At 38.6% G+C, this 25,111-nt stretch overlaps 2 protein-coding genes and 1 long non-coding RNA gene across 5 annotated transcripts; all 3 read right to left on the bottom strand.

The window, feature by feature from the left end:
* Positions 1–1,758: 1,758 nt before the first annotated feature.
* On the bottom strand, positions 1,759–4,925 carry LOC143887980 (caffeic acid 3-O-methyltransferase-like). Its single transcript, XM_077392240.1, has 4 exons — positions 4,359–4,925; positions 2,751–3,061; positions 2,612–2,676; positions 1,759–2,115 (listed from the first exon to the last, which is right to left on the bottom strand). Exons 1-4 carry the CDS (start codon positions 4,769–4,771, stop codon positions 1,819–1,821), a joined length of 1,086 nt encoding a protein of 361 aa, XP_077248355.1. The 5' UTR covers positions 4,772–4,925; the 3' UTR covers positions 1,759–1,818.
* A 3,140-nt stretch (positions 4,926–8,065) lies between these two features.
* On the bottom strand, positions 8,066–11,570 carry LOC143887979 (caffeic acid 3-O-methyltransferase-like). Its single transcript, XM_077392239.1, has 4 exons — positions 11,062–11,570; positions 9,822–10,132; positions 9,082–9,146; positions 8,066–8,685 (listed from the first exon to the last, which is right to left on the bottom strand). The coding sequence occupies exons 1-4, from the start codon at positions 11,475–11,477 to the stop codon at positions 8,386–8,388; spliced, it is 1,092 nt and encodes a 363-aa protein (XP_077248354.1). The 5' UTR covers positions 11,478–11,570; the 3' UTR covers positions 8,066–8,385.
* Positions 11,571–21,805: 10,235 nt separating this feature from the next.
* On the bottom strand, positions 21,806–23,393 carry LOC143887256 (uncharacterized). Of its 3 annotated transcripts, none has more exons than XR_013254111.1 (5): positions 23,182–23,393; positions 23,013–23,101; positions 22,876–22,936; positions 22,207–22,783; positions 21,806–22,131 (listed from the first exon to the last, which is right to left on the bottom strand). It is a non-coding gene; the product is annotated as an uncharacterized LOC143887256 (long non-coding RNA). The 3 variants fall into 3 exon arrangements; XR_013254110.1 differs by having other exon boundaries at positions 21,806–22,451; positions 22,556–22,783; XR_013254109.1 differs by having other exon boundaries at positions 21,806–22,783.
* Between the last annotated feature and the right edge of the window lie 1,718 nt (positions 23,394–25,111).

Here is a 25,111-nt window from a genome sequence, read left to right as displayed (position 1 = left end):
CCGGAGTTGGAACTCCGGGGGAACCTTCCAACACTTAAGTCGGTTAGAGATCAACAGCATGAGAACTTAGCATAGGAAGATAGTGCGTTACCTCTGGAGAATGGATCTAATCCTCTTGCATGGAGGGGCGGGTTCCCTTTGTAGGAGGAGGTTCCGTGTTCCGGGCGTGATGCGATGATGTCATGGCGCCGTAATGCTGGCGTGATCCTCAAGACTAGGTTGAGTACAGTGAGTCAATCGTGGTGTGATGGAGTATGGAGCTTGCACTGTTCCGGATGGTGACAGCATGGGAGTTGGTCTGTTGGTGACTGAGCTCCAGGTCGTGAAAGATATCAACAAGAGATATGGTACTTGCGTGGCGTGTGCGTCCACTCGGCTTTGGGGACCGTTTGGCCCGAAAATGTTGGTTGGCCTAGGGGTTCCGTGGATTCTTCACCACGCGGCGCCCTCCACTGAAATGCTCAAATTTATCCCCAACACAAACCATTCATCTGCTAGGTCTTTGAATGGATGGATCACATACCAAAACTCTCCTGCGTTAGGGATGTCAACGGATCCACTTCGGATTCGATCCACGTATGTCTTGATTATGATCTGTTGAAATCCCTTATTGGTTGGATCATTTTCATATCCTGTTGTTGGATCATTACTTAATGAGCCTAGGTCACGATCCATGGCAAATCAGACTGTCCATCGGAGTGTCCTAGGTCCTACTTATGTTGAACACAATTAGGGCTTATGCTTAGGGGGAGGAGAGATGGGGAGAATTTTCATCCGAAAATTGGAAAATGAGATGCTGTTTGTCGTTCTGAGTAGCTTTTTAATGTCACAAAAATACAGCTAGTGAAGATTCAAATGACCAAAAAAATGGAGGATATTTTTGTCCATTGGCACACGTCATTCGGTATGTATCACGATCCAAAATAATGTCAGATCTTACGATATGGATCCAATTAACACATTTGGATCTAGCTATCGTGCCCAATTCTTGTCCATTAACTTTCGGATCCTTTGGATTCTTCGGACCATAATGGGTCCTATGACATTTCTATCCTGCATCAATGAATCCCAACACTCCGACTTGTGGGGTCTTTTACATTCTTCCCCTTCTACGTTCTTCACCTTTAATTAACAGACCACAAGTTCAGGGGTGAAAAAACTGAAAATATTCCAATGGGGAAGATTTATGGACTGAATTGTACTAAATTTTAGGTAAACATGTATTTGCTTTCATATCTCTACTAATCAAGATTACAACATTTCATCTTCTAGTTCCCTTCAAACACAAGATACAATCCAGTAAAATAAAGTCTGGGTCATTGAGTAAATACCAACAAAATCAGCCCTTATATATATATATATATATATAGAGAGAGAGAGAGAGGTAGGTGTAGCAACACACTCGTGTAGCTAACTTAGCTACACACTCGTTCTTAAGATACAGTGGGGCCCCCGTTGTTTGGGTGATGCAAACCATTCATTTGAGGGGCCCTCACATAGATAGGTTGTGCCCAAAAAATCAGCTCCATAGAATCATCCCAACCCTACGATTTGTGGAGGAAAAAATGGACGTGTAAAAACCTTCACAAATCTGTCCATTTTTGCCACCATAGTTTGAAGGGTTGGGATGATCCTATGGAGCTGATTTTTTGGGCACACCCTATCAATGTGAGAGCCGTCGGTGTAGCTACACGATTGTGTAGCTTCACTTTTCTCATATATATATATATATAATAAAATTATTTTAAGATAGATATAAACTTATTATAAGCTTATATGAATACAATATGCGAATGATTTTTAAGGGTATCCAAAAATCTATTTGTAGAATTCCATGACCCAAGTGCTATAAGCACAGCACAAAACTCTGATACCCGCAAATCCAGCTCCCTTGGCTAAAGCCTCATACTCCTTCTCTGTCCTCTCCATCCCTCCTGGATTATGTGCCAACATCATCATGTCTAACACAAAGGGGGAATTAGTGGCCTGATTGGTCGTGGGAGCAATTGGTAGAATCGACTCAGCGACGATCAGCTTTCCAGAGTCTGGTAGGGCTTTGAAGCAATTCTTTAGAAGTTTCAAGCACTTTTCGTCGCTCCAATTGTGAAGAATCCACTGCAAGATTGTACAGATGGATTGTCTAATTGTCAATTAGAGCCAAAATCTGACCATCTATCCAGTGGGCCCACCTTAGGCTGCATATCAGCCAAAAATTGCTTTGATTGATCCCTACCGTCCAACAAGGATTTATAAATTGCTTGCTAAAAGGCCATTTTCTAGGCTTAATATCCAGTTTTTATAGTCACTTATTAAACTTAGGATTATGAAATGGTGCAACTTTTGCCTGGTGGCACATCCGATGATGGGCCATACCTGATGGAAGATCTAGATCAATGGCTAGATTTTGCATCCAATACATGGAATTGCACCATAAAATTCGCGAAATAAGAATAGGGTTTAATTCCCAGAATTGCACCATAAAATTTACGAAGTAGGAATAGTTTTTAAATCCCGGATTTATAAAATGACTTTCTGATCATGCTCATATTGCAATCTAATCTTGTTAATCCAATAAATACTTATTATACTCGCTAGCAACACAAGCTCTCACCTTCAAGAAGATCGCTTGGCCACTCGGAATGCTTACAAACATATCTCCCTCAACATGCTTTACACCTGCAACCATGTCATTCACTCTATTCACTCTCATATTCAATAATAATAATAATAATAATAGTAAGATTGTATACCTGGATAGGCAGGAGCGGCGGCAATGACATGAGGTAGATCAAAGTTAATACCCTTAACATTTGGATACTTAGACACAATCATGTTAATTGTAGTTCCAACCCCACCACCCACATCAACCACCTCCTTAACCCCTTTGAACCCATTGTATGTCTCCAAAATCTTGGTCATGGTTAGGAAGGAGTGAACCGACATGCCTCTCATGAAAGTCTCGTTGAAACTTGGATCCTTACCATGGTATTCAAACAAACTCATTCCATGGGCCTTGTTGAAAGGCACCCCACCTTCAAGAACCGCGTCTCTTAAGTGGTACCTTGTCAAAATTAACATCATTGAGTGAGGAATGATAAACGGAGAAATTATATAGTGGCAGACCGTGAAGTCCCGTCCCACCTTTGATATTTAATCCAACAGTAGCATCTTAAAAAGTGCGCTGCTCTCGGATCAAATATCAAGGGTGGTACCGTTTTGACGGTACTTGACGATCGGACACCGTATAAAAACTCTGATAAACGTTCATGTCCTTTTAGGACATATTTTTTTAAACAGATAAGACAGTCACACCAAACTTTAGGAACATACTGTGTCCGCTAGATATTGTTTTATCACTAATATATAGTTTTTCTAGGAATGTCTAAGCAATTTCACACAAAATCACTTCACCGTTTCTTTCCTTTTTTTTTTCAAGAGATAAAGGCTGTCTCATAACTTAATTTATCTTATTCATTTAATTCATATCATGTGAAAGTCTTTAACCCTGAATTAATCTAGGAACCGGAGGCGGCACCTTAAATTTTATTAAGAAGAGAAGGGATTTGCCAGGGAATGTCTAAGCAATTTCACATAAAACCTCTTGACGGTTCTTTTTTTTTTACGCCAAGAGATGAGGCCATCTCATAGCACAATTTATCTTATTCATTTAATTCGTACGAGGTGACACTTTTTTTTAACCTGGAATTTATCTTGGAACCGGAGGCGGCACCTTAAATTTTAATAATAAGAAAAGGGATTTGCTAGGGATTTCACGTCTGACTTTTGCATGAGAGAACATCCACCTCGGATGAATTAAATGAATAAGACAAAATCTGTTGAAAAGTGCGCTTATGTGGCTTCTCTCATGCAAAAATCAGCTGCAAAATGCTTTCCTGCAAAATTCCCTAGGAAAATAATAATAAGAGGACATAAAACTTTGCCTCTAATTCATCACAATGCCAAATGAGGTGAGACTTCTCTCTTAAAAGGAGGGACTGAAAATTGCTTTGACAAAATTACCTAGACAGTCCGTCTCTATTAGTAATATTATTGAAAGTTAATTGATTAAATTAATCAACATAATAAAATTTTAAAACCTATTGGAAAATATAAGTAAAAATAAACTTTTACTTGAAATCGATAATAGTTATGAAAAGTTGTAAAGAGTAATCACCTTCACATTGGCTATAGAGCAGAACCCGATTCACAAACAAATTAAATATGCACATTATTGGATGTTAGGATTGGATGATTTCCGTGGTCTCAATCCATTGAAAGTCCAAAGCAAGGCTTATCAAGTGAATCAAAGGTGGAAGCTACTTATCAAGTGAATCAAAGGTAGAAGCTACTGTGCATACCAGCTCTCCATGAAGACCTTGTCTTGGGTCATAACCACCAAGGGGGCTACAGAGACCCCTTCTTCGTTCCGAACTAGAAATCTGCTAATGGGTGCCAAGCCATAGAGTCTTTCGACACGTCCATTATCGGGCGTGATGATCGAGCATGTAAGAATAGAGTAACTAGCTAGGAGCCGTAGGATACGATCGAGCATGGTGGGAGCCTCTGGGTTCTTAGATGGGAGATGAGATGCGATCTGTGAAATTGATAAGTGCACCCCTTGTCCTGCTTTGGCTAGGATCTCTAGCAAATCAAGCTCTATTGCTGCTTTCAAAACCATTGGAAGGACTGAACCGCTCGCCAATCGATTGGCGAACATGAAAGCTTCTTCTTCATCTTTAGTGGATTTTAGCCGGTTCTCGATCGAACCCATGTTTGTTTGAGGCCAGAGAGTGTTAGAAGCGAAGAGAAATTGAAGTATTCTAAAGAGTTGGAGGAGGAATATATAATAACCAGACCATTGCCTCGATAGCTCAAATGGTTGCAATTTTCTTTGGTGTGTGAACAACAACGATCTTCAGCCCTTTGATGGGTTGGCATTATAGTGACTAAGATTTTCTTTTGTAAATGGTGGTAATGACCTAGCCCATAATCCCCTTTTGTAGCTGGTCCTACAATGTATGGTGATTTGGGTCCGTTGTCAAACATCGATCTTAGCTATTAGATGATCACAACAGTTTGATCATTGCATGCAGTTATGGAATTCTTTAAAATTTCTTCTTCCTCGAGGCTCAGATCGGATGGTTAGGAACATCCAAGGCTTGGATCGGATGGTTAGGAGCTTCCAGGTGCTTAGTAATACAATATCTCAATAATATATTTTGCTCGAGGCATACATGTTATGGTAGGCGAACATGTTTCATGACACCCAATTACTTTGAAGTAGTTCTGTCGACCCGGTCATCTTTTCACCTTTAATCTATAACTACTACATGAGGAAGACATTTTTGGGTTGAATTAATTTTCCACCAATTCAAGGTGATCGTTGGCCTCTATTCTATCATGTTTTTATATTTATTCATCACTAAAAATGTACATGCATTCTGTCGTGTTAATTTAAAATTTATTAGATTTGATTTGATTTTATATTTTTTAATGGCTTAAAATTTAATTGATTTTATTATTTTCTAAGTTTACCCATCTTAAAATTAAGTGTTTTTAATTTGAGGATTGATAGACTAAAGGGCGCCATTGAGAAAACCAATTACAAGGGCGCCCTCGTTGGTCCATAGAAAGAAAGTGTATTTAGCGGAAAAAATATTGGAAATCACATTGACATCTATAAAATTAAAGGAGCGGAAAATGCAATTTGCTGACAAGGACCAATAGAGCGCCCTTGTAACTGGTTTTTTTGCAAGGGAACCCTTCACTCTATCGGCCCTCTTATTTTTATTAGTTGTTACCTAATATTTAGGTGACGTAGAGAGCTCTTTCCTCTGCACACTTCTTCCTTGAAAAATATCCTCTTCTTATGTAGAAAAAACCCATTTATCTGTTGTTTTAATCTTTATCTTGGGCAGTTACAAGTTCATGGGATCAATTCTCTACACGGAAAAGACCTGAATGATCGTTGTATGTTGGACCGGCAAACCCTCTGCACAAGGGGATACACTTACTCTAAGGAGAGCGCTATTTCTAGCATGCATGTCTCCATTCACCCAGGCCATTTAATTTCTAAAACTTTTTTCATTTATATTTCTTTTCAATTTGATTTATGATTTTTGAATTAGTGATTCATGATATTTTAAGAAAATTACTATAAGATTTTTTGACATATATAATCTCTAACATGATACTGCAGCCTGGAATAATAAAACAATGGTTGGTTGAAACCAGGACCTTCTAGCAACGAAAGATGAACGGTCTTAATCCACTGTGAATTTAATAAAGAGACGTAAAATGATCCTTTTAACGGTTGGTATAACCACCGTTATTAAAAAAAAACTGGTTTAATTATTGGGACAGTGAATATCAAAAACCAATATAGTGTTCCAACAATATCAGTTTCTAGTGAGTTTGTAACTGTCGTCATTTCGATCTAAAGACGCACCTTTTGGGTCTTTTTACGTTTAAATTGACATAGCCTCAAACCTGTTAACGAGTGTTCGAATCCCCCCCCCCCCCCCCCCCCCCCCCCCCGACTTACCTGATACACGTGGTGAGTGGGTCGTTGCGTGTATCCGTAGGGACTAGTCCTACTCCCGAAAGGGGTAGGGACATCCTACGTCATTAAAAAAAAAAAAAAGATAAAAATGTTCAAGTACGTTCTCTTTGGAAAAAATTCATTGTTCACATTCAAACACTAGATTAGAATCATATGATCTATTCATACATTACTTGGTTGCCACTGAAATTGCTATGACTTTGTTTACTCGATATTTTTTAGACTTGTTTTTCATAGTTCACAAGTGGATACTTTTGTTCTTCTTCACTCTTTCTTTTAAAAAAAAATCTATTCATTTTTTACTTCCCATGCGTTATTGGATCATATATAAAGGATTTGCTAGGGACTATCACAGAAGGAATTTTGCAGGCCGGCTGTTGCATGAGAGAGCAACTACCTCATAAGACAAAATCTGTTGAAAAATGAATAAGACAAAATCCGTTGAAAAGTGAGGCTATGTGGCCACCTTGGATGAATTAAATGAATAAGACAAAATCTGTTGAAAAGTGAGCAAGTGTGGCTGGTCTGACATGCAACACCGTCCCCGAAATGCCTTTTGCGATAGATGCTAGTAAATCCCTTTATGAATATAAATACATACCTCTTTCTTTAATTCAATCCAACACACAATTTTTGACTTATTGATTTGTTTTCATCGAATTGAATCTCAAAGCCGACTTGATGCAATTAGTTGCCTATTTGATTAAGTTTGATGCTCTCTGCTTTGCATCAATACGCACGATCAAATTAACCCACTAAATTGAGAAGGATTAAAGTCTTTAAATTGTTGGGACAAATTGGTATGGTGAATGATCAAAACCTAATATTCAAAGTTAGAAACACAAAGAGAATATAGAAAGAGGGTTAGAAAAATGAGAGGTCGGCAAGGCAAGACACTTCGAGAGGCTTTCTCTTAAAGACTTTAATTTCCCCACTTATGCATGTGGCTATGAAGAAGTAATATGTTGGTTATGATCTGTGTGAATCCCTTATTGGTCGGATCTTTTTCAAAATGTTTTAGGGTCTTACATCATGGGTATGGGGAAATTAAAGTCAGACTAATGACACGGATTCATTACAAATTAATTAGATCGTCCCTCGGAGTTTCCTAGGTCCTACTTATGTAGAACACAGTTAGGGCTTAGGATAGGGGGAGGGGAGAGGGAAAAAACTAGAAAGAGAGGTAGGAGAGAATTTTATGAAAAGTGAAAAATGAGATGTTGCAATTTTCGTTTTGAGTAGATTTTGAATGTTACAAAAATACCCCTCATGAAGATACATATGAACAAAAATCTGAAGGGTATTCTTGTACATTGGCACAGTCCATTGAAGAATCGGTCCATACCATCCATTGACACCCAGATTCTGCATTGATCAATCCTAACCCGCCGATTTGTAGGGTTTTTGCAACATAATTCAATCTTATGATAGTGTTATAAGAACATCCAACAACATCTCTACCCTCTACACATGGTAAGGAATTGTAGACTGAATTGTACTCAATTTTTCGACAAACAAGTGTTGTCTTTCATACCTTTACCAATCAAAATTACAACATTTCATCTTCTAGTTTCCCTCAAACACAAAATACAATCCATAAAACTAAACTCTGGGTCTACAAGCTTGAAATTGCGTCTCTTTGGATACCAACAAAATCACAGCCCTTATTTTCAAATAGAATTATTTGAACTTGATCTTATTGGTAAATATGGGCATTAGGGCAACTTTAGAAGCCATTAAATAATAGAGATACAAACTTATATAAGCTTATATGAATATAATATGCATATGATTTTAAAGGGCATCCAAAAGAATCTCAACATCTATTTGTAGAATTCCATGACCCAAGTGATATACACATAACACACAACTCTGATACCAGCAAATCCTGCTCCCTTTGCCAAGGCCTCAAACTCCTTCTCTGTTCTCTCTATCCCTCCTGGATTATGAGCCAACATCATCATGTCTAGCACGATGGGAAAGTTAGCGGCGGGATTATCGGTCGCCGGTGCAATCGGTAGAATCGACTCAGCGACAATCAGCTTTCCGGAGTCTGGTAGAGCTTTGAAGCAATTCTTTAAAAGTTTCAAGCACTGTTCGTCGCTCCAATTGTGAAGAATCCGCTGCAAGATTGAACAAATGGATTGTCTAATTATCAATTGGAACCAAGAATTACTGTGATTGGATGATCCCAACCGTCCAACTAAGACTTATAAATGGATTAAAGCTGAAAGGCCCTTTTCTAGGTTTAATACCCACTTTCTGGTCATTTATTAGACTGAAGTGGTGCGACTTTTGCATTGTGGCACATTCAATGGTGGGCCATGCTTGATGGAAATTCTAAATCGATGCCCAGATTTTACATGGGTGCAATAGATGGGATTGCACTATAAAACTCACGAAATAAGAATAGAGGTTTATTCCCTAATACTCAACTCAACTCAACTCAACAAAGCCTTTGTTTATTCCCGAATATATGAAATAATTTTCTCATGTTGCAATTAGCAACAAAAGCTCACCTTCAATAAGATCGCTTCCCCACTAGGAACACTTGCAAACATATCTCCCTCAACATGCTTTATACCTGCAACCATGTCATTCCATCTCTTCACTCTCTCATATCCAATAATAATAATAATAATAATAATAATAATAATAATCAGGGATATGAGAGTGAATGCGTACTGCAGAGGGGTGAAAATATCATCTCCCTAATAATAATAATAATAATAATAATAATAATAATAATAAGAGGCAAGGGTTCCGGCAAACGTGAGCAGCTGGCTTAGCTGTTAACGTTAGCATAAAACAAGGCTTGGGCCACATTGTTGGGGTGATCCTAAGCATTCATTTGAAAGGCCCCATTATGGATGGGGCGTGTACCAAAAATCAGCTTCATTAGATCATCATAGGATGTCCATTTGTGGGGGTGAAAATGGTCAAATACTGTTTGTCCACTAACCTGTCCATTTTTTCACCCCACAAATGAACATCCTAAGATGATCCAATAGAGTTGATTTTTTGTGGACACCCTATCTATGAAAAGGCCTTCTAAATGAACGCTTTGGATCCCCCAACAATGTGGGCTCGACCTTGTTTAAGCTAACATTAGCAGCTAAGCTTAGCTGCTAACGTTAGTAGGAACCCTTTCCTCTAGTATTAATAATAATGATAAGAAGAAGAGGAAGAAGAAGATGACGACGATGACAACGACGACGATGAAGAAAAAGAAGAAAAAAGACAAAGAAGATTGATATACCGGCATAGGATGGTGCAGCGGAAACAACGTGAGGTAAATCGAAGTTAATACCCCTAACATCCGGATACTTGGAGACAATCATGTTAAGTGTAGTTCCAACTCCACCACCCACATCAACCACTGACTTAACCCCTTCGAACCCATTGTATGTCTCCAAAATCTTGGTCATGGCTAGGTTGGAGTGAACCGACATGCTTCTCATGAAAGACTTGTTGAACCTCGGATCCTTCTCATGGTATTCAAACAAATTCATCCCATATGCCCTATCGAAAGGCACTCCGCCTTCTAGAACAGCGTCTTTTAAGTGATACCTTACAAAAAGAACAATATTAATTTAGGAATGATAAACGTTCGACTCCTTTTACAACGCATTTCTTAGAAATTTTATCGCTAATATATGGTTTTTATGGGAATGTCTATGGCAATTTGTCACCAAACCATTTCACGGTCCCTCTCTTTCACGAGAGATGGGTCATCTAATAGCTCAATTTATCTTATCATTCAATTCATATGAGGTGACACTTCCTCTCCTGAAAAAGAGGGAATGCAAAATTGCTTAGTCACTCACGGTTTTGATAGGTAATTATTAATAAGTTAATTAACATTTGGGTAATGATATTAGCACTCCACTCTTTTGATATGTAGCGAAAGCTTCTTGTCTTTTAGTTTTTAACTGGTGTTGTTAGAGCTTTTTGGGAAATGTAAATAACCTTTTGACGGCCCTTTAAACACTAAAAGACAAGAAGCTTCCCCTACATATCAAAAGAGTGGAGTGCTAAAGTCATTGACCTTGACATTTTTGTTGAAATTAGTGATCATTGTGATATTTTGTAAAAAGTGATCACCATCATATACACGGTTATATATAGTTGATGTGAGAGATAAGTGTATAAAATAGCCTTTCTAACATATTAGATTCATACTGGCTGTGATTTTATACGGGTGAAGTTCAATACATTCCCAAAAGTACCATTGGCCCACTTCATGGCAGGATCTATACCGTTTGTTTGTTGGGCCACGACATAAATAGGCTGTACCCCAGAAATCATTTTCATAGTATGATCCCAACCCTCCGATCTATCCATGAACTGAACAATAAAAAAAAACCCTATAGATCATCGTATGGAGATGATTTATGGGGGTATACAAAAAGTCCAGAGCAAGGCTTATCAAGTCAATGGTTTAGATCAATCAAAGGTGAAATCTACTCTGCCACTAGTACAATGAGTTTTTAGCATACCAGCTCTCCATGAGGACCTTGTCTTGGGCCATAACCACCAAGGGGGCTACCGAGACGCCTGCTTCGTTCGGAACGAGGAATCTACTTATGGGTGCCAAGCCATAGAGTCTTTCGACAAGTCCGTTATCGTGTGTGACGATCGAGCATGTAAGAATGGAGTAGCTAGCTAGGAGCCGTAGGATTCGATCGAGCATGGTGGGGGCCTCTGGGTTCTTTGTTGGGAGATGAGAAGTGATCTGTGAAGTTGATAAGTGCACCCCTTGCCCAGCTTTGGCTAGGATCTCTAGCAACTCAAGCTCTATGGCTGCTTTCAAAACCATTGGAAGGACCGAAGCGCTCGCCATTTGATTGGCAAACATGAAAGCTTCTTCGTCCTCCTCTTTAGAGGATTTGAGCTTGTTCTCTATCGAACCCATATGTTGGTTTGATGGGAGGGAGGTCTTAGAAGTGAAGAGAGTTTTGAGTAATGTGTTTAGAAGAGTAGGAGGAAGGATATATATAATGGCTCAACTGCGTACAGTTCTCTTTTGCCGTTCAATAGAAATTATAACATCGATCTTCAACCCTTTGATGGGTCGACATCAGAGTAGTGTAGAACTGTGCCGTCAATTCAATGTTTGAAAATGTAGTAAGGAAAAAGCCCCCTCTTTCTAGGCAGATTCGACTAGATTTTTATGGTAAATGAGGATAATGACCAAGCCTATGATTCCTTTTCTTGTTGCTGGTCCTATAATTTGGGCTGCCATTGATTATGGACTGATCGAACGGTCTAGATTAAAAGTGGATTAGTTGTGAAATTACCATGAAAACCCAAATTAGGGAATGAGTATATGATTAAGTGAGTAATTGGTGCACCTAAATTAAATAGGATATGGATATATCTACTAAGCTAAACCCAATTTGATAGGTCTAAAGAGCTTATCTATTAGAAATCTAGCTACGATGGTCTATAAGTTGAAATTTGATAATATTCAATAGGACTACATATATATATATATATATACATGTGATTTGCTAGGGACCATCGCAGAAGGCATTTCGCTCCTGGGCTTTTGCATGTGAGAGGAGCCAAACAGGCTCAGATTTTATCTTATTCATTTAATTCATCCGAGGTGGCTGCTCTCACATGCAACAGCCCAGGCTCGAAATGCTTTCTGCGGTGGTCCCTAGCAAATCCCTATATAAATATATTTAATGTATGGATGTATAAATAGACATTTTGTATTGCTTAACGGTGGAATGATAAATTGAAGGGCACCCTTGCAAAAACCAGCTACAAGGGTACCCCCATTGGTCCATCTCAACAAAGTTCATTTATAAGGGCACAACAAAATATGAAAATAGAAGGACTGGTATGAGCGCCCTTGTAGATGTTTTTTTTCAAGGGCACCCTTCAATTTATCATATTTGTAGATTTATATAAGTTGAATTTGATAACAAGGTACTAAACTAAGTTTTAGATGTTTATCTAGTTCTATTCTACAATGTATGTCAACTTGGGGCCAATTTATTTGTGATCCTGACTATTCCATTTAGCTGATCTTTTGACAATTGAATGTGAACTACATGTAATGGCAGGGAAATCTGCTTTTTTTTCTTGACCCAACGGAAACGGTGCAAATCAGCTATTGCCACTACATTACAACAGACCTCCAACTACTTCCCTCTCCTCTGTTCAAACTTTTTTTTGAAATGGTAAGTCAGATGTATTATAAATAATGGGAAGACCGAGAAAGTCACCCGAAGATTACAGAGAAATAAGAAAATATTACAGAGAAATAATATGTTCCAGTATTATTTTCTATGTTATAATAATGGTTTTAAATTTTGGTTTCGGTATGCGTTTCGGCCCTCACCGGAACCAAAAATTTGAAATTTCCGAAATTTCGGCTGAAATCCGACGAAACCATAAAAAGTAATATTTTATTCAATACAAAATTTCGGCGAAAATTACTAAAATTTTGGGAAAATATTATTTAATTTAAAAAATCAAAGATTTTTGGGCTGAATTATCTAAAATTTCAGACGAAATTCCAGAAGAAGAAAATTTTGACTGAAATTTCGGAATTCGGTTGAAATTTAAGACTATGGTTACAATCATCCTTGCGTCATTTCTTGACCAAAAGGTTCGGATCAGTAGTACATCATTATCTTTCTACATTTGAGATTCAAGATGGGGCCCAGCAGGTAAAATAGTCCAATATCTGCCAAAGTAGAGCGAAGACTAGCTTGTGTATTCCTAACGTCTCTTTTCAACAAGTGGAGTATACTCCCTCTCAATTCTTGCCCCTGATCAACTCACTTCGAATGGGAGAACACCCTGTTTCTTCAATCACTTCAACTTCTCTATTTAATTGAGAAACTTGTGTCAACATTGCCGGTTTTTCCCGTTAATTGAATGCCACAACTACCTGATGATGAAGACTTTTGAGTTGAATTAACTTCACCAATTCAAGGTCATCGTTGGCCTCTTCTCTATCCAGTACTTTACATATATATTACTAAGAAATGCACATGCATTGCACTTAAAGACACTTTTAAAAAGAGACCAAAGAAATTTTGTAATTTATTTATACTAAACACTATGTAAGGATTTCAATCCTTTCCGATTCGGAAACAAGCAACTCAGACTCTGAGTCGCTGCGAGCAGGGGTGATGCCACTTGTAAGGAAAGGGGGACAATTGCCCCCTTATTTTTTGGAATATATATATATATATATATATACCTTTATTTTTTAATATTTTTTTATACTTACCCCTTTTAAAAAAAATATGCCCCCCTTTCCAATCATCCCTAAGATAGAAAATAAGTTTAAAATTTTAATGTTACCATTTTTATCTCCCTTTTTTGTGCAAAATTTACTATAATTTTTGCCCCCTTGTGCAAAATTTTAGATAGAAATTTTTTCCATCTTAATTTTAAGATAGATAAATAATTACTATAATTTTTGCCCACCTTGTGCAAAATTTCTGGCATCGCCCCTGGCTGCGAGAATATGCAACATTCTCAACTCAACTCAACTAAGCCTTTTTCCCAAACTAGTTGGGGTCGGCTTGAGAATATGCAACATTGAAATGCATAAATGTAGATAAAGGAGCTAGGGAGAGATATATGGCCAAAGAGACGTATAGAGTCCACAAAAAATTCAAATAAACACCAAAATATAAAGACTAATATATACTTACAATCAAGGTTTTAGATGATGCCGAAATCCGTCTAGTGGAATTCGTAAAAGGCCTCTTCCTGATTGAACGCTCGATCATTGGTGTTTGCTATGAGAAGTGTACAATTTTGTGGGGTCCAAATGATCAACAGTCCAAATGATTGGCAGAACTTATCCAACAAAAGGCAAAAATAATAAGAAGATCTCATCTTCTTCCTTACATTGTTAGGATAAGTTTGTGGGTTCAATCATTTTGTTTTTTGGGTCCACCATATTTTTATCAAGAAGAATGGTTAGGAATTTCTAGGATTATGGATATCCCCTCAATAATATATTTTGTGATCCTGACTGGTCCATTTAGATTTACTTTTGACACTTGAATGTGAACTTGAGCAGTGAAGTGGTAGGGGAATCTGCTGTTTTTTTCTTGACCCAACGGGAAACCGTCCAAATCAGTTATTGCCACTACATTACAAGAGACCTCCAACTACTTTCCTCCCCCGGGTTTAAACTTTGCTCCGTGACCTCATAATGCATTTACATTTTCTGGTCTAAGTATTGTTTTTGTTTCTATATTCCAATTTATTGATTACATCAGTCTGACTACATCGTTTCAAATGAAGTTTCACGGTAACATTTCTCTAATTTCGAACCGGTATGAAATTGATTCAATATGAACTCAAGAATAATCATTGGACCAAACAGGAAACTCACAAATTGTGATATATATATATATATATATATATATATATATATATATATATATATATATATATATATATATATATATATAGAGAGAGAGAGAGAGAGAGAGAGAGAGGGTTCTTGAGGTTGACCTCATATAGCTTATATGAGTTGGCGCTCACAAAACATAAGGGGCCCACATTGTTAGGATGATCCAAGGCAGTCATTTGAAAGGCCCCATCATAAATAGGGTGTATACAAAAAATCAGCTCCATTGGATCATCCCAACTCATCCAAAAGTGGAGGGTAAAATGGATAGACACTTTTTGCCCACAAATCTGCTCATTTTTTGCCTCCACTTTTGGAGGGGTTAGGATGATCCAATAGAGCTGCTTTTTGGTACACTGGGGCCTTGCAAATGAATGGTTTGGATCATCCAAACAAAGTGGGCACCTTATGTTTTATGAACGCCACCTCAGGAACTCTATTCTCATACACACACACACAGACACTTTGGTTGTCGGTACCGAGAGCCTCCAGTCATACACTATATATGTTCCAGTATCATTTTCTATGTTACAAAAATGGTTTTAAATTTTGGTTTTGGTATGCGCTTTGGCCCTCACCAGAACCGAAATTTTGGCTGAAATTTGAAATTTCCAAAATTTCGGCTAAAATCTGACAAAACCATAAAAAGTAATATTTTATTCAATACAAAATTTCGGATGAGAAATTAATTAATTAAAAAAATCAAGATTTTTGGGCTGAATTTCCAAATTCTGAATTGAAATTTCGGAATTCGGTCAAAATTTAAAAACATGGTTATAATCATCCTTGTACCATTTCTTTAGACCTGGCAAACGGGTAACCCGCGCGGGTACGGGTAAGAAATACCGGCGCGGGTACGGGTAGCCTTTCATGAACCCGGAACCCACCCGGGCGGGTACGGGTATACCCGTGGGTAACCCGACAAATTTAAAGAAGAAATTATATATATATTTACCAAAAGAAATTATATGATGAATGGGTGTATGAACACATAAAGGTAGTACGATGGATGTACAAGCCTTGATATTTAATCCAACAACAACTTCTTAACAAGTCAGCTGGTGTTGGATCAAATATCAAGGATGGGATGATAAGTACATGTTTATACGCCCATTCATCATACAATTTTTCATTTACTTTAACAAGTGTTTATTTTGGTACAACTAAAGATATCACTCACATAGTCTTATTGCTTTGACTTGTTTTGTTGGCCCACCCACATAGTCTATTATTTACTGTTTAGTGTTTAGGCCTTAAGAATAAAAAGTTGAAAACCGAATGGCGGGTAACCCGCGGGCACCAACGCCCTACCCAGACCCACTCGCGGGTCACGAGTACGGGTTGGGTGCGGGTATTTTTTTTTCGCGGGTAATGAAATTGGTACCCGTACCCCTGCGGGCCAGGTGTACTCGCAGGTACAGGTCCCATTTTGCCGGGTCTACATTTCTTGACCAAAAAGGTTAGGATCAATAAATCATCATTATCTTTCTACATTTGAGATTCAAGATGGGGCCCTGCAGGTAAAATAGTCCAATATCTGCCAAAGTAGAGCGAAGACTAGCTTGTCTATTCCTAACGTCTCCTTTCAACAAGTGGAGCATATACTCCTTGTTGGAAATAATCCGTGTAGTGGTTGAGAAGAAGATAAGAAGATGCTTCAAGGCGTGTAAACGCTCTCCTTAAGACGATATTCGCCCCCACTAGTAGTGTGCAAAGGGGACCACGAACTCGCCTCCAAGTACAATGAAGTCCGGTTCCAAACCGATTGCTTGACGACGTTCTGCACTGAACGAAATCAAGCCTGAATCACCTTTGAAGTTTTCTAGTAATTGAGACCCAAGTGTTCTGTTTCTGCAGAAAACAGAATACTTGAAGAGAACTTCTAAAACAGTAAAAAAAGAAACTTTGTAGGGGTTTAGAGAGAGAGAATTGTGCTGGAAATAGCAATTTTGGGTATGACAAAGTAGAAATCCGAACTCTGTATATAATGAGTATTTTCTATTTTTATAGAGCTTCTGGTGGCTTTTCTCATTGGGAAACACCCTTTCTGGACATCCTTTCAGCGGGTTTGAATTCTGACCATTAGATCGTTTCTAATCACGACTCTACGGATCAGATCAATCCTGGAGTGACCGTTGGCTTGTGTAAAAACCCTTCAAACTCCGAACCGCTAGATTGCTCATCCATGGTGCAGATCGCACCCTTTGGGCCTTTGACCATTGAGTAGATGGGACACCATCCAACGGTCATCTTCCACTAGCCGTTACACTACGATCCGACGCTTCGGATCGCACCTGCTTACGCACTATCCATTGGAGCTCCTAGGCCTGCTGGGCCAACCGTTGGGCCCGAACTCAGGCCCAACCTGACCGAACCATTCGGTCTACCCACTTGACCGATCCAAGTCGATCTTGATCCAACGGTCCGGATCAAATCGGGAAAAATGAAAGGCACCAATCGCTAAGCGACACTATGCGCCTTATTGCCCATTGCCCACGCCGCGCGCGTGTGCGAACGGTGCGTTGCACCGTCCCGCGGTTCAACCAAAGGCTAAGGCCCATTGTGCACCATATTAAAGTAGAGAAAAGAGTAAAGCTTTATAAGCCAAACTTTTTCTTTCTTATGAGTCCGTACGGGACTATCTTTTTCACACTACTTTTGCACTCTTCTCTTTATCTTGCAAAAAACAACTCTTTCCAATGAAAAGTTTTTCCTTTTCCAAAACATACTTAGAAAACATTTTACAAACACTATCTTTTGACCAAAATTAAGATTTTGAAAATCAAAATCTAACAATCCCTCCTGTCAATTCTTCCCCTAATTAATAACTCACTTTGAATGGGAGAATGCCCTGTTTCTTCAATTTATCTATTTGGTTGAAATACTTGTGTCAACATTGCCGGTTTTTCCCATTAATTGAATGCCACAACTACTTGATGATAAAGACTTTTGAGTTGAATTAACTTCACCAATTCAAGGTGATCGTTGGCCTCTTTTCTATCCAGTACTTTACATATATTACTAAAAAATGCACACGCATCGCACTTAAAGACACTTTTAAAAAGAGACTAAAGAACTTTTGTAATTTATTTATACTAAACACTATGTAAGGATTTCAATCCTTTCCAATTCGGAAACAAGCAACTTAAACTCTGAGTCGCTGCGAGAATATGCAACATTCTCAACTCAACTTAACTAAGACTTTTTCCCAAACTAGTTGGGGTCGGCTTGAGAATATGCAACATTGAAATGCATAAATGTAGATAAAGGAGCTAGGGAGAGATATATGGCCAAAGATACTAATAGAGTCCACAAAAAATTCAAATAAACACAAAAATAAAAAGACTAATATATACTTACAATCAAGGTTTTAAATTTCGGTTGTGGGGTAATATTTTTTTTGAAAATTGACAATTTTATTGATACTACATTGGGGACCAGGGTCCCCTACTTGCATTACATATAATCAATTAAGGGTGGCTAGGAGCATGCTTCTAGACCAGTAAAAAGCCAAAATAAGATCTTCTGGGTCAACCTTTACACCTATACTTCCATAAGATCTTCTGGGTCAACCTTTACACCTATACTTCCATGCGCTGCCACCCTGCTGAATACCTATTTCACTTCCCTTTTGAATTCTTCATCTACTACCGCTAGGGGTGTAAATGGATATTCAAAAATTCGATTACCGTCCGCATCCGAATCCGTTTAAAGTGAATATTATCCGAATCCGTTTCAAGCTGATATTATCCGAATCCGTTTATGAGATATCCGACTCTTAGCGGATGTGAATCTGGTAAATGGTATATCCGATTCATTTAACATCTAAATCCGAGAAGTAAATCCTTTGTATTTATTACTAATAATATCATTAATATTTATTTTTAGTAATGACACACTATCTTTTGTTTCTAAAGAAAAGTGAATTTTCTTTTTAGAAAAAAAAAAGTGTTTTGGGTAGGAAATGAAGTAATCTCTCATTTTAAGGGCATTCTTGGAGTTTGACATGGCTTCTTTATGAAGCAACAAATGTGGGCTGTAGGATGAAAGTGACAAATGGATGATGGTGATTGAAAGAAGATGACATAGCTTATAGAGAATTCTAAATCAAAACGACCATCTAGGTAATTGATGGTAAATAGCCGGCTCATATCAATTTTTCAACTTAGGGTTATATAAAAACCCAAAATGCAATTAAAAGAGGGGACTTCTAAGGTTTACAAAGAGCATCTTCGGCATTCCTTAGTGCCTCCAACCCCACCAAAATCCACAGCTGGCCTTTTCCACCTTCTCACAGCCACCTCCATCACCGCCAGTCACCTCCATCTCCAACCCAATCCCCATTTATCTTCATCTTCCACCATCAGCACTTCCACTTCCCCTGTTCAGAATAGCCTAAACCCATTCCATCATATACACAACAAAAGGGAAGAAAAAACCCAAAGACCACTACCAACACCATCATCTATCCCCACCGCCTCTCTCTCTCTCTCTGCCTTTGTTTTAAAAGGAAGAAAATGATCTCATATATTTTAGGGTTTGAGAGTTAATTTTGTGAAGAGAAGGTAGAGGTCTAGTTTTAGGATTTGAAAAATTCATTCGAGAAGTAAGAAGGAGAAGAAGATAAAGTGCTGCAATAAAATGTACGAATTTACCGGATAAATGGATACGGATAATATTCGAATTCGAACAATATCCGACAGATACGAATTCGGTAATAGATATTAAATATCTGATGAATTCGAATCCGAATCCGAATTTGGATAGTGTATACTGTAATCGAATTCGGATATAGCCATATATGCTTAGAATTTGATCCGTTTACACCCCTAACTACCGCAGCTGAAAATGCCCTCACAATTCCCCCTTCCTTTCTTTTGAATTGCACAATGGTCTCATTTCAAAATACCAAATTTGTGGACCCCATCAAATCATAGTTATGACCTGCCACGTTACTCAGACTGTTCCACGACTTTCTAGCCGTCTAATTCAAATTTTAAAATCCCGCTAAAAGGCCTAAAGCTATTGTGCGCCTCTAACCGTGCACGATAGCCAATCCATAGAATCCGATCATCGGCGGCCTCCACCTTGCGCCATCGCCCATTCCGGGGGATCCCCATTAAACCTCCAACCGAAAACCCTAATCTAACCCTAGAGACCACCATTTTTTTCCGTAATTTCTTTCCCTTCAGCTTCACCAGAACCTAAAGTCCTAATCCTATCCTTATTTTCACATAATCCTAGAGCCCACCATTGTTCACCCTAATCCTACCCTTCTAGCCCCAACCTTGCACCTCGATCAAACCCCATCTTTACCCTCCACATCCAACCTCTTCATTTTCCCCCCGAATCCGGCCACCATTTTTCACACTCCTGCCACGTCCATCACTTATGACAACTAATCAACCCACTTTCTCCATCCACCCAATCCAGATCTGATCCTTTTCCCAATAAATTCGGCCCACTCAGACTAAGATTTGGCCATGTCGCACCTCCAGCCATCATTGCTGCATCCCCTGCGAGATCTGTCTAACTCCGGGCATCATCCGACCACTAACACCTTCCTTGCCCATCAAGGGAGAGAAAGGGAAAGATAAAAAAAAGAAAGATAAATCTAAGAAAAAGAGAGACTAGAGAGGAAGAAAGAGGGGGAGGAGAAAAAGCAAAAAGAGAGAATATGAACAGATCAGAAAAGTGAAATAAAAAAGAGATATCAGGAAAGAAGAGAGGAAGATCGATCGAAGAGAGAAAGATCAGCGAGAGATGGGGGAGAAAAAAGAAGAGAGAGGGAGAGACGGAAGAGACGAGAGAGAGACGAAATAAGGAAGAGAGAGAGAGAGATGGCAGAGAGAGAGAAAGACAAAATAGGGAACAGAGAGAGAGAGAGACGAGAGAGAGAGAGAGAGAGAGAGAGAGAGAGAGAGAGAGAGAGAGAGAGAGAAGGGAAGAAAACGCCTCCCTCCCTAGGGTTTCCATCGACCTAGGGAGGGAGCTCCAAAATCGCCTGTTGAGGGGGTAATTTTGGTCCTAACCGAAACCGAAATTTTAGCTGAAATCCCAAAATTTCGGTAGAAGCAATCGAAATGTCATTTTTTTGGGCTGAAATTTTGATAATTTTGGCTGAAATTTTGTAACAAAATTAGACAGTGCCATACTGGGGAGGGAGGAGAATATGATGTTTGTAGACCGCATCATAGCGTTGGAGAAGGATAATAGGATGTTTCAAGACCACATCATAGCATTGGAGAAGGAAAATATGATGTTTGAAGTCCGCATGAGGGATTTGGAGAAGGATAATAGGATGTTTGAAGATCGCATCATAGCATTGGAGAAGGAAAACACCATGCTAAAGAATGAGATTAGCATTCTTAAAGTTTTAGGAGTCATAGGTGTTTTGTTCTTAGTTTTCTTCTTGAGTAAGTGATGTGATTGTTGGAAATTAAAGAAATTTGAAGAGACTTGTTCTTAGTTATCATATGGTCATGTTCTCATTTCCTAACTAGTGCATTTGCAATGATTATTGAAGCAACATCCCAGTTTTTGGTTTACTGTAATTGGTTTGGTTACTTGAATTTTCCAATTGAAAACACTTTAACATATTTGCATTCTAACAAGTTCGGGTGTTTTGGACCGCAAATTCATAAATCTAACATGTGGGGCATTGTGAGGGAAAAATGATGTAAATAGGGTAAGTTTTTTTTTTCTTTAACAGGTGACATTTTGGGAATAAATGAGAGAAGATGTAAATAGCGTAGGTTTTTTTCTTGTCTTTAACATGTGACATTTTTCCTCTTCCGCTAGCATGGGGATGTTTTGGAACAAATAAGATTGCAAACACGTGGCACATGTGGTCCCCCAAAGAAGTACTGTAGTTTTATTGCTAATATCAAAATTTCAAGGAAAACCCCATCTAATCTTGTAGGGGCAAGGTGTCCCTACTCCCAGTTACACCTGAAACGCAGAGATACATCCATGATTCCAAATGATCTTACAATCTTGAATGTCAACTCCTTGGAGAGAAACAGTAAAAGTAGTGTTTCCAAATGCATAAAATGAACTCGTGTGTGCTCCCATAAACGCCCAACAGTCCAGAAACTCAAATATTGAACATACTATAAACGTAGTGCACTGCCAATGACTAGGATGACCCTTTTGACTCCTTTTGCCGATTTATCTGCCAGTTCATTTGTTGATCCCACATGAGATGGGCTAATCTTGAAGGATAATTCCAATATTTTAGCAACTGTACCTGTTGATTTCCATGGCCATGTTGCTTTCCTCTTTTGCCCAAGATATTACATTAGTTAAATCACCTCCAAAGATGAGATGTCTGCTAAGAGAAAATAGTTTTTTTTTTAAACCAAGAGGTGTAGTAACTGGTTTAGCATCCTTCATGTTGAACCTTTCAAGCACCTGTTTAAATGCAGCCGAGTTTGCACATGCTTGTTCATGTTCATAAGATCATGTGGGTACACAAATGCATCAGTCTTAAACCTGTAGATTTAAAATTATGAATTTCCATATGAGAATCGCAGACAAGAATTTAACAGAAGCTGAAAACAAACATTCATTTAACAGGGGGTATTCTCAGACAGAACCTGCTTCTTCAAGAATACAAACTTCTGAACTCCAAAACACAATGGACTGTAACGTGAACTATAGAACTTATGCAAAACACAATCCCCAGATAAACATAATTACACTGAAGGAGTGGATGAAATAAACATAATTAAACAAAGAAGAATGGAGCAATATTCTTTCTGAACTTCATCATGTATTTCTTGTTCACATTCTTCATGTACCTCTTTGTTAAGTAATTTAGGTACCTGGTGCATAAAAAATAAAAATTATAAGAAGTCTTTCAAATTTCATCCGTTGTTAGCAAAATGATATATTGCATTACACTAAAGGAATATACCTATTGGTTCAATCTTATAGCTTAGTTTGCCAAAACGTGATCCTGCAAAAAACGGTTGATCCTGCAAAAAATTGACAAAAATAATGTGAGGGGAAAAAAACATATAAGAACTCGAAATAAAAGAAACACATACTAACCTACTCGGAGTCTACTCCGCCCGCTCCTCCTCTTCCTCCTCCTCCTCCTTCTCTCCCTTTTCTTTCCCTGGCCGCTTTCTTTTATGTTTCTATTACCAAACACGAGAACAAATTATTATTAAGGACTAGTTCAAGGAACTTATAACTTTAAAAAGCACCATGTACAGACCTTGGAGTTCTTTTTACAAGTCAAAGCATAATGTCCTTGTTCTCCACAATATTTGCACGTCCTCTTCTTTGGTTGGATTATAGAGGTCTCTATATTAGATTTCAAACGTGTAGCATTCTTCGGTCGGCCCTTCGTCTTCGCAACTTGGGGGTCTCGAATAGTAATTTCAGCCATTTGACTGACACAAATGTTAGACTGGACTTGGCTACCAATGACTGTGTGGACCCCGATCCGAGAGAGGCGGCGGGAGGACGTGCGCCCCCACGCGAGTCAATCTCAGGATCATCCACGTGAATGGAGAGCTCTACCAAGGAACTCTCGAAAGAAGAATGCCCCTCACAGCATGAGTGGCGATATAAAAGGTGAGATACCTCTCGATTCGGGGACTAGCCCAGATTCGAGGCGTACCTTAAACAAAGAAGAGTCGCCATCCAAGGAAAAAGGCAAATGGGCCCTGGATCCCATACTATGCTCTGTTGCAACGGATAACCAGAGATATAAAATAAGGTTCGTGCCTGGTTACGAATTCGGAAGATCTAAAGAGCACCTCATCCGCCCAAGTGCAAACACCTGGTCTCTTATGCCATTTACTTAATAATTTTGAAGAGCTTTGGACGAAAATCATATGGAATGGGAATGAATATCTCCGAGAAGACGTCTATCTAATCATGCATGTCTCGGAGATGAAATCAAAGGCACACAAGATAAAATAAAAGAAACATGTGTCACCTAAGCATAGCTAGGTTATAAGTTACATGCCTAATGGGTGTCTAAGTTCTGATGAACAAACACATGCACGACACACCAAAAAAGTATAAGGTCTGCGCAATAAAGTAAGAAAACACTGCAAAACATAGAAAAATGACTCGATACTATACAATCCTAAGACTCTAATCTATACCTAGGCCCGAGTCTTTAGATGATCTGATGTTCATCCAAAGAAGCCTACGTATCCCCGCCTCCACGAGAATCAAGGCAACGTAGTTCTTCGCACCTATTCTAAGCTATGATGCCTAAGACATCTAGACCTCTATCCTAGACTCGATCTAAAAGACCGGACTAGTTCTTAAAGCTTCTTGTGTGATTATTTAAATTCCAATGGATTGTAGATTTTAGGACACCCTATATGCCTTAACTAAATGCAGGTTAGCCCTAAGCTAATGCAGGTGGTTCCTATAATCTATGTGTAGCTAGGCTGTACGCCCTAAGAGAAACAATGGGATCATTAGCGTATCCAAGACTTAATCATCAGTCGGCGATATGAATCGCCAACTGACTGGACGGAGGCGCTCCTATAACTCTAAGACAAACTCCTAACTCTAACACAAACACAAACAAACCACACAACACATCAAAGACAAACTCAAAACTCTAAAAACTCTTTATCTAGGACAAAATCCTAACTCTAGAGGAAGATCTTGTTGAAAACAAGGTTTTGAAGATTTTTGGTATTTTTTCTTAAAATGGGTAAATGATTTATTTACAAAGGTTTGGCTGGACTTGGGATATAAATCCCAAGCTGCACTACGTACCTCGTGGAAGAGGATCAAGCCAACGTAGTTCGAAACGAACTTTTTACCTATCAAACAATTACAGCAAATCAACCATTTTTATGTTTTAAGTTTCTAATGTTTTTGAGATTTTTAATGATTTCAATGTTTATGGATTTTAAAATTTCTGATGCTTTCACCCTTTTGGCCAAAGACCGGAGGGAATATACAAAATAACACATTAGGGACAAACCCTAGGGTGAAAAAGGGAAACTATGCTCTAATAACACCGTTATAAGAGCAAATGAGTCAAAGACTCTCTAATAAGAACACAAAGGGAGTAACCGAGTCAAAGACTCTCTAATAAAAGCAACTAGAGGATAAATGAGTCAAAAACTCTCTAAAAGAAATGGAAACACGATTCAAAGACTCTCTAAGAG

The sequence above is a fragment of the Tasmannia lanceolata genome, unplaced genomic scaffold (genome assembly GCF_043159265.1).
Source record: "Tasmannia lanceolata isolate RefF3 unplaced genomic scaffold, GAP_Taslan_0.1 ptg000012l, whole genome shotgun sequence".
Classification (NCBI taxonomy): domain Eukaryota; kingdom Viridiplantae; phylum Streptophyta; class Magnoliopsida; order Canellales; family Winteraceae; genus Tasmannia; species Tasmannia lanceolata.
This window is presented reverse-complemented; position numbering and strand designations above follow the sequence as displayed.

Coding starts and splice junctions, on each gene's coding strand:
- LOC143887980 (XM_077392240.1), bottom strand. CDS start 4,771: ATGGGTTCGATCGAGAACCGGCTAAAATCCACTAAAGATGAAGAAGAA. Junction 3,062..4,358: donor AAGGTCTTCATGGAGAGCTG/GTATGCACAGTA, acceptor AATTTTGACAAG/GTACCACTTAAGAGACGCGG. Junction 2,677..2,750: donor CGCCGCTCCTGCCTATCCAG/GTATACAATCTT, acceptor ACATGGTTGCAG/GTGTAAAGCATGTTGAGGGA.
- LOC143887979 (XM_077392239.1), bottom strand. CDS start 11,477: ATGGGTTCGATAGAGAACAAGCTCAAATCCTCTAAAGAGGAGGACGAA. Junction 10,133..11,061: donor AAGGTCCTCATGGAGAGCTG/GTATGCTAAAAA, acceptor TCTTTTTGTAAG/GTATCACTTAAAAGACGCTG. Junction 8,686..9,081: donor GGGAAGCGATCTTATTGAAG/GTGAGCTTTTGT, acceptor TCAATCTTGCAG/CGGATTCTTCACAATTGGAG.